General features: G+C 46.6%; 1 protein-coding gene across 2 annotated transcripts in view; it reads left to right on the top strand.

Moving 5' to 3' along the window:
* The window catches only part of LOC144151955 (beta-hexosaminidase subunit beta-like), a 96,541-nt gene that overhangs the window by 52,272 nt on the left and 31,206 nt on the right, over nucleotides 1-13,063 (top strand). For both annotated transcript variants that reach the window (XM_077683142.1, XM_077683143.1), the window contains 2 exons: nucleotides 5,459-5,651; nucleotides 9,507-9,663. In XM_077683142.1, the coding sequence (XP_077539268.1) occupies nucleotides 5,459-5,651; nucleotides 9,507-9,663 (350 nt within the window). The remainder of the gene's footprint in view (nucleotides 1-5,458; nucleotides 5,652-9,506; nucleotides 9,664-13,063) is intronic.

The following is a 13,063-nucleotide window of genomic DNA, read 5'->3' on the forward strand; positions in this document are numbered from 1 at the left end:
ATGAACATATATACTGTGTGTGAGTATGTATAACAATATTTTCTGTTCAAATGTGCACCGATCATTGCTACCAATACAGGGCAAGCAACCTCGTTAAGCTGCGTAAAGCTGCAGCTTTTTGTGATTGGCTCATGCATTGTAACAAAAGAAAAATAACGATGAGATGTGTGTGAAAAAAGTTGCCATAATTAGGCTAGAGTAAGATAATTTCAGTTAATGCAAAGTACATTAGCGTGGAAATAAAAGAATGAGGATGAATTTTTATGAGTCATGATATTGGGCCTCCTCGACTACCAATCCTGGACGGCCCGCAGGCAGTCCGAGGACTGCCCTCGTATCGGAAGCCCCATAGGAATACATCAGAAAATCGAGCGCCGGATCACGCTTTGGGCAGCCCGTGGACGATCCGGGACTGATAATCGAGGAGGCCCATTGCTACGTGCCGGCAGGACAAAGTACAGGAAGTGCGGCTGAACATACAGCGATACATTTACAAGATGTCGGACTTGTGACCACGGAGGCTGCTGCGGGTCCCACACAGCCCAATCTTCATGGAAGGTTTGGCCTATAGCGGCATGCGGCACTACTGTCTTCATCGTCTTCTCGTTACAATTGCGCTTTCCTGTTGTGGGCGGCCGTCTGATTTGCGGCAGAGGTAAATGGGCGGCTGCGGTGACAGGCCGAAATGAACAGACTTGAGAGAGGAGAATAAATTGACCAGTTGTCGCCCCGGATGATGCTGATGAGTTCGTCGAACCATAACCTCTGAAAACCGACGGTCTTCGAGGCGGCCAGAAGCGTCCGGGCTCCTTGGAGACAGAAAGAGAGAGCGTAAATATTTATTTCGCAAGCCATGTCCGAGTGGTGAGCCCGAACGGTGAGCGGATGGTCAAGAAGGGTTCTCCGCGACGAGGCCGTCTTGCTTGGATGGGCTACCCACGCCTCCCAGGTCGTGGGTTAGGGAGCGACGTTGCTGTGTATGCGATCTGGGTCAGATCCAGTAAGTGAGGGTGAGCGTGGATATGGAGCCGCACACTTGGCAATTCGGTCTTTTTCGACTGTTCTGTACTCGGAGTAGAACGTCGTGGAGGTGCGCCGGAGAACCCAGCAGGGAAACTGCACGTCCTAAGGTCACATCACGGCCGGTTATTGGTCCGCATATGGACTCGACGTATCGTAGGATGGCGCATGAGACTGGAAGTGGGCGCGTCCATGACTTGCCGGGGCTCGCACGGACGAACGCAATTCATTAGACTTGAAGTGATCGGTTCAGGAGCTGAGACAGGGCGAATCTGAGGGCCAGGACGGGATGAGCACCACACCCTCCAGGAAAACTTTTGAATAGAAAGTATTGTGTGTACAAAGCTATTTACAGAGTTCCAAAGGCAACTCAAATGCCCGCATTTCACATTAGCATAACCAAGTCATCAGCGTAACCATTAGTTTTCTCATCTAGGTCCTAAAAGGACCCTTATGTTAGCTTCCTGTATGTTCATGAGGGAACCTTCCAGACGAATAGCCAGCACACATCCCAGTACAAAAATATTGGGCTCAGTGGAAAGCCCAACAGTCTGGGAACATAGCCCACAGCCGTGGAAAAGCACCGACATGGTAGAAACTAAGGGCTGCGTCGGGGCTGGGAGAGTGGTTCGGCTAAACCTGTACCATGTTGGTCATCGTCCTAGATCATTACGTTGGGACAAACTGGAGTTACCTATTACGTCACGTCTGTGATGTCACGTGGCACCTGGTAAGACGAGCGCTTGTTGAAGTGTCCCACGAGGAGTGAAGGAAACTATAGCTGCACGAGCGATCCAGAAGGACCATGCACTTGTAGTGTCTGAGGTCATAACTGGTTTTCTGCCAAGTCTAAGGCTCCGTAAGAAAAGTGCGAATGACGTCACTTGCCAAAGCCGCCTGAGCGGCCGCTTCGGAGGCGTATTCCGTCGGTGCAGTGGTCAACGAAGATAGCAAGCCAGATGTCAAGCAGCGTAGTGGGTTTGTGTCCATAGAGCAGATAACCCGCCGTATCACGGCGCATGCTCCAGTCGCGATGGTCAATCGGAACAGACAAAGATACGTCTGGAAGTGCGCCATTGAAACGATCGGTAAGTCCATTCATCTGGTTACGGCAACATGGGCAAACCTTCTGTATTGTACAACTCATGCGAAGGAGCTAAGCGGCCACTCTCAACAACCAAAAAAGAAACAGCGGCCTCGGTCACTAGTTTTATGGAGCGCTGTGGTGCAAAACGACTCGGGAAGGGCGAAGACGCACAACTTCCGTGTATCCCCGAAGCACAGCATTTGCGATATGTAAGATATATTGGCTAACGACGCTTGTCTTTTCACTGGAGTTCCGCGCTGTATATGCTTGTACAACTAGTACACCTGAAAAAAAAAAAAAAAAAACCTAAGGCCGAAAAGGCAGGATCATAGTAAGCGAAGTAATTGAAGGTTGAATTGAATTAAAATCAACCGATGCTTTCATCGTAAAGCCTAACTGAAAATAACCAAAAGCACCTTTTGCGTAGGCTGAAATAAAAGATCGGGCTGATGCACGAGCACAAATTCACGATCGTCTTTTCTTCCTGAAGAAAAATAATTTGATACTGGTAAAATATTACCAAGGGCTAAAGTAAGCTTAGTGGCCAAGTGTTATTTAAGAATTGTCCGCTTTATTTATTGTCCGCTTAGCTGCTAGGACTTTTACAAACCCTATCAGTAAACAGCGCTGCACGAAATGGCAGAGTCGACCACGGCATGTATTTTTGTTATTTGTGACGGGCCGTGCGCGTTCCCGTAGCTTACTCGTTTGATTGATTTGATTCTGAGGTTTAACGCGCCGGCGCTTGATGAGGCGCGCCTTAGTGAAGGGCTCCGGATTAATTACGACCACCTGGGGATCTTTAACGTGTGCCAAAGTCTCGAACACACGCGCATTTTTGCTTTTCGCCTCTATCAGAAAAGCGGCCGCCGCGGCAGGGAATCGAACTAGCGCACTTGGACTCAGCTCCACAACGCCATAGCCACAGAGCCACCGCGGCGGGTGTAGCTTAGTCGTAGCAGAGTTCGTCAATCCTTTTCTGGAAACGAAACGTTTCCGTATCGGTAAGCTATATATACTGCTTTTGGTAGCTCCGCAGTGGCGCCACCATCCGCATAGGAGCAAACAACGGGCGACGTAGCGCTGGCCAGAGCGACAGGGACGCGATCACTTTGGTATGCGTGTTGCGAGAATGACACGCAGCGAGCTTCTCCAGCTGCTTATTGTTATGCGACCTAATTACGGCATACAAAAGGGCGATGTCGAACACGTGCTGTGTCCCGCGCGGCCGTTCTGGTAGAAGCGAACAACGGGAAGAGTTTCACTGCCGTGTTGACCCTGCGACGGAGAGTATGGGAACCGTCAGAAAGCCATTCCTCGGCAAGAACCAGACCTTTTCATCTTCGTCGCCGAGTATACGCCTGTTTCGGAGAAGTCAGGACGCCACAGCCATCATCTGAGCCGACGAATTCGCTTACAGTTCCGATGCAGTGTCACTTCCGCGCGAGGAGCCTGACTCCGTCCCAAGCGGCGTTCCAGCCTGTTTCCAACCTTGTAACCGTGATCTCAGGCGTTCACACGACCGCTAGATGAAGGACTTCGAAGAGTTTATCCCAATTGTAAAAGAGCTCTTTACACATTTAACAGCAAACAAAATGCTTGGGCTCCTGTATACATGAATATAGTTGGACAGGTTTTGGTCGTTAGTGTTCGAGTTCTCTGCCTTCGGTTGCTGCACCTAATTTGTGGAAAGGACGGCTCAAGTGGCGGCTCAAGCTTTCTTCTTCAGTTCCGCCTGCATTTTTTACGTTAAAAAGGAATGAGGAAGAAAGCAACATGTCCAACAAGTGGAGGGATAAAATACGGCTGACAGAGCAGTGAGTAAACAAGCTGTGCACTTCGACGAGCGTCCTGGACCTACCGTGTTTATGGAGCACTAGATGAATTGAAAGGCTGAATAATTGATTGATTGATTGATTGATTGATTGATTGATTGATTGATTGATTGATTGATTGATTGATTGATTGATTGATTGATTGATTGATTGATTGATTGTGAGGTTTCGGGTGACGACGCTACACAGGCGATGAGGCGCGCCGTGATGGAGGGCTCCAAATTTTGACGAGCTGGGGATATTTACGTGCGACGAAATCTCGAACACCCGGTAGTTTTCGCTATTCATCTCCATCAAAAAAGCGCCCGCCGCAGCCAGGAATCGAATCCGCGTCCTTGGAGAATTTAAATCCTGATTGCGCCAGGTGCCCAACGGAAAAGCTGCGGTTTATAACGAGCTTGCAAATTTACGCTGCTTTGTGCCCTGTCTGATACGTAAAAAAGGTTTGTAATGACATCTTAGTGTTCTTACTCCGCAAATTCTTTTTCCTCCGTCTGTTGCGCAATAGAGCACAAGAAAAAAATCCCCTCCGCCTAATGACGACGAAGGTTTAAGGTTAAAAAAGAATGAACGTATTGGGTTGGCCCCTGAGGGCAGTACATAATTGTTAAGTTGAATGTAGACACCTACCAAAGGCATTGTTTTTATTGCACACAGAAGTATTCATTCTTTACACGTCTGAACGTGTGTATGATGCCTCAAAAATGCCTCATGTTTTCTTTTTTTTTTGCTGAACAATGCTTTCGTGTTTGAACTCTGTTTCCAGATTCCATTGTTTGTAGAAGCTTTGCCTAAATAAATTTCCGGCTTACGAATTCCCTTAAGTTATGGCTGAGTGGCTCATTCGACGGACAGGCAGATAGAAAGCACATACAGAAAGACAGACCAACATTTTCGATTTTTTGGTTTACTAGCTCAAGAAAGACAAAAAAGAATTCCTTTCCCGATGCCTTCCTCATCGTTCTTGCCTGCAGAGCTTCCTCTCCGCATTCCGTGTATGCGTGCGTTTGCGTGCGTGCGTGTGTACGCGCGCCCGCGCGATTTGATATGATAATGGCATTGTGAAGAATATGAGGATTTCAGTGGTGGCGTGTCAATCTAATTTATGGCCTACCACCCCGGCATGGAACTAAATCACTTCATATCAACAGTGGTATCGCGATACTGCGCCAAATACGTATTCTAGTGTAGGTCAGGAGCACGTAAGGGAATCTTGAGGATGTCCTTTTCAACCACCTCTATACTCATCAATATTTCACATAATCGGTAATGATATCGTCGGGGTAATGATTTTCATGGCCAACCTGCGAGAACTGCACTTGCGCTGTTTCACAGGCTGTTAACGAGAAAAAGCGATTTACAAGGTAGGATACCTAGCAAAGTGTAACCATTGGCGATTTGGGGAGTAACCATTGTCGCTCACGTTTTGCCCTAAATGTTTGCAAGTTTTCCTTCGCGGAACGCTGTTGGTGTGCATTGGCAGCACTGACATGAGTGCTTTTCGCCGCGCGTGCAGACGTACTGACGCCCTGCTACGGATACGGTGTCCGGGGCAGGGCGCGCGCCAATGCACACGCAGCCTTCGAGATTCTCGACCCGACGCAGAAGGTCACCTACAACGTTGTGCAGGGCCTGGTTTCCGAGTTCGTCCATGTCTTCAAAGACCCCTACGTGCACCTTGGAATGGACGAAGTCTACTACGACTGCTGGTGGGTGCGTGTAGTAGAGCGCCGTGGCTGCAATGGCGCCACGAGCGATACGGCTTTAGAAACTGTCCGTACGGCGAAAAAGTGAGAATAGATAGCAAAATACAACAGCGGCCTCCCTTTTTGGGGGCTTGTAGGGTTGCGGATTGAGCAGACCCATTTTATTGCAGTTGCCTTTCGAGCAATTAGAACTTTCTGCCATTCCATTCCTTCCGATTCCAGAAAATTTGAAACTTTTGCAAGTCCCACTCCAGTTATGCCGGGAATTCCAATTTCATTCCTGTAATTCTTTACTTAGAAGTTACCTCTTGGTAGCTGCATTGAGTTGCCTGCTAAGGCACTACGAAACTGATATTGTCAGACGTGCTGAGATCTACAAGAACATGCAATATTATTATTTCAAACATGCAATCTGCATTATTGTTGATATGCAGGGTGGTATACGGATTTTGAATTTTCAGTAATTGCCTAATATTTCTCTTAGTTTTTAGTTTTTAGAAATTTATTCCCTCCAATTACCTCCATTTAAGCTGTTATAACGACCACATATGGAACTTTCGGGAAATCTGCGTCATTGTGGGAATCCGGGGCTTTGCACGGTTAGTCATTTTCCTTACTATTTTTATATTTTTCTAATTTCTTTGTTTTTCGAAATTTCGTTCGACCAGTTATCTCCATTGCGCCATTATAACGATTACAGGTGGAAATTTCGCGACGTATGCATTATTGTGCCAATGGCGTGCGTTATACGTCTTGACGTTTTCCGTAATTGTGTTATATTTTTCTTGTTTTTTAGTGTTTCAGAAACATCGTTCGACAATTATATCCCTTTATGTTAATATAACGATTACATTTGGAACTTTCCCAAAAACTGCATTATTGTGGAAATGCAGGACGGGACAAGTTTCGCCAGTTTTCGTAATTATTGCACAATTTCTTATATTTTTATTTTTTCACAACTCCGCTCCACAAATTTTATCCATTTACGTTATAATAACGAGTACATTTTGAACTTTCCCGAAATCTGCATTATTGCAGAAATGTAGGGCACTAAACGGTTCGCCAGTATCGTGATCATTTTCTATTTTTATTATTTTTTTAGTTTTTAAAAATTTCATTTGACCAATTATGTCTAATTACGCTATTACAATGTTACAGGTCGAACTTCCGCGATATCTGCATTTTTGTGTAAATGCAGGGCGTTACGTGGTATTTGCTGGGTGGGTACTCGGCAAAGAATGCTGCGCATTAAAACGCTGGGACACTCGTTTGCGCCTCGCGCTAGAGGGCTTCGTGCTTCAGAGAAAAGCGACTTTTACAGCAACGCTATATACTTCTACCCCTCAACGGTTTCACCTCTGTTGGCAAAAACGTCAAGGCGCCAAGAATACACCTATACACTGCAAGTTTCGCCCCTGCTCGGGTTTCACGTTAGTAGAGATTGCAAGAGATGAGTAACAATCACTCACAGATTTGAAACAAGAGCGGGAGTACCTGGCGACACTTCGGCGTGCTAAAACACAGTTGGGTGTAGCAAACAATGAGCAATTTTTTGGCCTTTTTATCACTACCACCTTTTCACTTGTATCCTTTCCTCCTTCTATCGATTAATGTGAATTCGTCAATTCCTCTTATTAGGCTTACGTTCAGCCTTAACGTTACAAAAGCCTAATATTCAAGGTAATGACTAATGACATGTCAAGCACTGCCGAACGTCTAATACGTCAAGCTAACGGTACGGGTTGACGAAATCAGACCTCAAAGCATGATGGCATGCTTAAAGTCGGACCGTGGCATACCAGCCCCCATCCGTCCTTCTTTGCAGAGCCAGAGGTTCGGCTGGTTTAACATTTTGACCTTTCTTATTCCAGTGTCCACCGCTTGTTGAAAGAAGATTTACGATTATGCACATAACTCAGCACCTCGTTTCATTAAGTGTCATGTGGCGTACAAGCCATAGGAGGCGCCAGGCCAATGCATACTCGCGTCCGCAACCAATGATATGGTCCCGTTGACACGTAACCACTTTTGAAGCCATTAGGAAGGAATGTTGCACCAACGTTCTTTGCGTCACTTTGTATTAACGCGGATAGGAGTACGGCACGTGTTGCGCCGTATGAACCTTAATTTTCCTCGCCTGCCAAAGAGGAGTATGTCCCCGTCACAGCGCATGTTCTGGATGCAAAAAAGTGTTGTACACGTTCCTCGTTCCTTCCCAATTTTGAAACGAGTTCCCGTTGCAAGTTTCTTCATTGCGAAAGGAACGCGTTCTAGTTCCACTTCAAACATTAGAACGTGTCGTTACATTAACGTTGCATTACATTTTTAAAAATTAAAATATGGTGTCGGATAATCCTGAGGCGAAATAAAGTGAAAAAATTAAAACTCACATCGAACTACGTATATTATACGAATATTCACACCGCCGGCAGCAGATTATCTGGAGATGAAAAGAATCCAAAGAAACGCTCTTAGAGACATTTTTTTAGGGAGCACCAGACAAACTCGACACATTTCTTACTGGGGCCCTGATATACGAAGTTCACATAAAAAACAAAGAAATAGTTAAATTATCTCAGCTAAACATGTCTAACTCACGAGGGGCTCCCCGTTCACGCTCGCTCGGCCAACTGACGAGACTCAGTTTCCCTAAATCGACTTTCTAGCTCTCGCTCTGACTGGCAAAGAACTCCAAGAAACTTCAATATCCAGCAGTGACACAGAGAGCCTACTAATGCATGTGGCAGAATTCTTTTTTATGAAGAAGGCTTCCAAAATTTTCCTCGTGCGCGTGTCATTGTGTGCAAACAAAACAATTGTATTGTTAAACTTGGGCTAACCACCATGCTTAAAGCAATGCGTCGAAAGGTGGAGCGTGGGTGTGTCTTTTAACGCGTTGCCATGTTCCCGCAGACGCTCACTGATGCACCGCCCGTCTGTCCAATATATATCTTATCACACGACAAGGGAATGCAGTACACACCGTGGGTTTTGCATTCAACAAACTGTGACTGGTGTTTTACACCACAGCCCTTTTTGGGCGATGACCATCTCTTGTTGCTGCTATCTAAATTCCTGTCGATCTCGAGACAAGGCTTTTCTAACTTATTTTTTGCGGAGAAAACCAGGCCCACGTTGAACTTGCCAGCTATCTTTTTTCACCCTATGCGAAATGGAGTGCATGTATGGGATCACAGCAAAACGCTGTAGTTTTACCTTTGCCTGCCTTGACCTTCCGGTATTTTTTTAAGTTTGAGAAAACTTTCTTAGACGCAGAAACAAGCGAATGTTCCACGAATCCTGCCTGTTTTAGTCTGGTAACTTGGCAGGTGAAACTGGCACCCATGCTCTGAACGCATGACTTCGTTAAAGTCAACTGCAGGCTGTAACTATACCTAACTTTACCACCTTCGAATGGCAAGAAGAAAAACTTAACAACGGGTTCCTTTACCGTGGCGAGTAGGTCCAACACACGTGTTCATGCTGGAAATTGAGTGACAAATAACAAAAAGTGAAAAAGTATGATTTCCCAAACAGTTTCACTCTTAAAAGGCAACACAAACAGGGTACGAATAGCCAGCAGAACGGCGCAGGTTCACTTCTGCGACGTCATCTTTCCCATCTGTGAGCTCTCTTAAAACTGTTTTCTTTTAACCACTGCAACTAGTATTACTCGGCCGCTTGTACTGTACACGCAGTGTATTTGTAACTCAGGTTCCTGCCTCTAGAGAAGCAAAGGTTGCTTTTCTTGAGCAACGTTGAAATTTTCTTGAATGTACGTGATTTCACTGCCCATTTATTTGCGGAAGATCGGTAATGCTGTGAGCGCGTGCCTGGTGAACATTACCGCCCATGCAGGAAGTCGAATCCCGAGGTGCTCAAGTTCATCTCGCAGCATGGCTTGCGCTCGATCAGCCACTTGGAGCAGCTGTACGTGCAGTCGACGCTGAACAACCTGGGCCGAACGGGCGCCAAGTTCATGATTTGGCAGGATCCCATGGACAACGGCGTTAGGGTGAGAAGGCCGACCTCTTACTGCCGCTTCCGAGATTTGCGTTGCACGCGCACCGCGTACCAAATGCCTTGCCAAACACGTGCAATAACATATGAAATGTTTCAAACTCAATTCTTGCAATGTAGGTGGTCTGTATCACCCGGAAATCGGCAAACAACACCACAAATGTGTTGCCGCTATCGGAGGCAGCTCTGATCAGCTATGACTCTGGAACTCAGAGGGACTTGATTCTTCCATCCTAAAGACGAAGAGAAAAGTCTGGGGACCTGGGTGAATGGCACCACTCATAGGACAATCAAATCCCCTTTTGTTTTATAAGCAATTTCTTTATCTCTCTCTCGCTCACTGAAACACCTTTACACACGTTGTGCATTCGTACGTGGAGAGCGGTGGATTGGACGATGGCGGGACTTCTCGAATTATAGTCTCATACTGACCGCAGATAGTGCGTGGGTAGTCCGAGGATTCCGCAAAGCCATAGGGATACATAAGCAAATCGAACGCCGTCCAGGGAGTTCGCGGTGAGTCCGAGACTGTAAATCGCTTTAAGCCTAATTCTGTGCGCCAGCATTAACCGCAAGAAGTTCTCCTCAGTCTTTGTTGCGCTGGCGTGCATCATGTTAAACTCTGATATTGCATTCACTCGCCTCAGAGAGCAGTTTAGTGCAGTAAGCAGCCAGGGTGCCTCGTGAAAACCACAGTTCTACCTGCTTACATGTAATGCAAAATATTGAGGAGCTATTCTGTCCCACAGGATTGGATTGGCAGCGAAGCTATTGGTAAAAAATGAAAGCCCATTCCTTAAGAGTACTACAGTTAAAGCGCGAAGCTTCCTCCTGTGCAACCTGAGTAAACGTCACGTCTAATCCACCCTCCCAGAGTGCGAAATCCAAACTGGCAAACTTCAAAGCCAAAGTCCACTTTCTCTCAGCCAAACTTGAAAGCAGATGTCCAACACCACTCCACCACATTGTAACGCCAAAATCCAACCCTGCCTAAAAAATGCAGTTCACTATCATCAGCATTGCGATCACCGCCTACCGAATGTGCTTCCAAACTATTTTGCGTATTGGGATAGCTCCGTTAGGTGTGCAATGACATCCCATTGTTATGTGGTGTATGATTGATGGCTCTTTGTGAAGAACATTGGGTAAAGTTAACTTTCCTGCAGCGGATTTAAAGTTGACTTTCTGCAGTCTGGTTCACTGAGACATCAACGCCCTGAGTGAGACATAGAACGCTTCGTTTTAACAAGGTCATCCAATACATTATTGCTCATAGCGCGTACAACAATACGAAAGACGAAGAGAGTGGCTACACAAACAAGCGCTGACTTCCAACTAATAGTTTATTTTGGAAAACACAAAGGTAAGTGTTCACACATCATCCGGGATCCGCGAACAAGCCTGCAAACCAGCAGGTACCGCACACAATGAAGATAAACACTGTATCCATAAAAAAGAGCGGAAACGAAAGGCACAATTCAGCGCGTGGGGAGCACCGCCATGAAGAACGAATAACCCAGTTAGTTTTCTGAAAGACCCCGTGACAACATGCTGACGCTTGCGTCGCCAAGACGCACCATATCGGCGGCTTCTACAATCTTTCGTGTTGAGTGTTGCTCCTAAAACCGACCACACAGTTGTTGTAAATGGGGGCACGATCCTTACGAAGGGCTCAACCCTTGGAATGGGCGCTCAAGTGTCCGATGTGGGCACTCTGTACTATCATAAGGTGTTAACACAGGCGGACGTTGAAGCGCCCTAAAGTCTGGCCGACATACTTCTTTCCGCAAGAGAGCGGAATAATGTAGGCGACGTTGTCAACACTGGGCACCGTTATTTTGGTGTTATTTAACTGCCGTTTTTCCCTGTGTTGACAGCAGACGTTTCCTTGCCCAATTTGACAGTTTCTGGGAGGCTGAAAAAACTACATTTACTTGGGCTTTCGCCCCTATAGGCACATGAGACACCTTGGGAATATAAGGAACCACGGCCACCTTAACAGCCTTCTTCCCACCTTCACCATGGTCGCCTGGGGACGCACGCTTAACGTGTTTGATCAGTTGATTGGTGACGGAGGCAGTTAAATTGTGCGGGTAGCCAGCCTTCAAGAGATGGACCGCCTGGCCATTCCTGCACGCGTGGAAACAAAAGGCCCGCTCCGCTTCTTGGTCATTCGGCTTCACTTCTTAACCAACCACGTCGGTCGGGAGTATGAGCCCCGCGCCAAGACGCTGCTCTCGTATTATTCGGCCCACTCAAACGTAGTTAAGCGCGGATTTGTCAAACTTTGCCTCACAAACGCGCTCAGGAATTCTTGCTTCAACAGGTGCAGAAATAACTTTGAGGGCCAGGTAGACCGTCTCTTGGAGGCCGGCTACCTGGGGCATTTAACTGCTATCGCCAATCAGCTGCACGATGACGCCAAGCGTGCCTCTCCTGATTACAACCTAGGTAAAAGATGGAAGAAGGCTGGAAAGTTGGCTATGGTTCCTTATATCCAGCAGGTGTCTAATATGCTAAAGCAAATAGGGGCTAGTGCCCAAGTAAATGTTTTTTCAGCATCCCAGAAAAAGTCAAGTGTGCACAAAAGCTCCTTCTCCCAACATAGAGAAGAAAACCTGCCAGATAAAGCATAAAAATACCTTAAGGCCTTCTCTTGTCTGCGGCGTCTACGTTATTCCGTTGTCTTGCGGAAAGGAGTATGACGGCGAGAGTTCAACGTGCCTCAACGTCCGCCTACGTGAACACCTTAGGAATGTCCAAAGAGCCAATACCGGGCACTTGAGCGGCAATTGCAAGTGTTGCGCCCTTCGTAAGTATTGTGCCCCTTTTCACAATGCGTGTGTGGTCGTTTTTACGAGCAGCAGTCCACTAACACGAGAAATTGTATAAGATGCCAAAATGGCACGTCTTGTCGACGCATGCGTCAGCATGCCGTAACTCAGTCTTTCAGAAAAAGAACTGGATTATTTTCTCCGTGGCGCATGCTCCCCACGCGATATATCACCCCTTTCTTCTAGGCTGTTTTCCTATAAATACAGTGGTTATCTTCATTATGTGCAGTGCCTGCTGGTTTCCAGGCTTGTGCGCGGACCCCACCTGATATGTGAACAGTTAAATTTGTGTTTTCCGAAATAACCTATTAGTTGGAAGGAAGCCCTTAACCGTATAGCCACTCTCTTCGTCCGTCGTCTTCTTGTTCGCACTGTAAGCAGTAATTCATTGAAGTACACACTCGACCAAACTCTCACGTTAATCAGTCATTCATTAAGCCGCACTATGCAAAGATTATTGTCGTTAAACAGCACACGACAGTCTTTGAAAGTAACCCCTAGATGTAGGCAGTAAACACATTTGAAAGTTACCCCGCGCTGCGGATGGCTGGCGTCGCGACC

Source organism: Haemaphysalis longicornis, unplaced genomic scaffold (assembly GCF_048455015.1).
Source record: "Haemaphysalis longicornis isolate Haplotype H1 unplaced genomic scaffold, Haemaphysalis longicornis Haplotype H1 scaffold_9, whole genome shotgun sequence".
NCBI classification, from domain to species: domain Eukaryota; kingdom Metazoa; phylum Arthropoda; class Arachnida; order Ixodida; family Ixodidae; genus Haemaphysalis; species Haemaphysalis longicornis.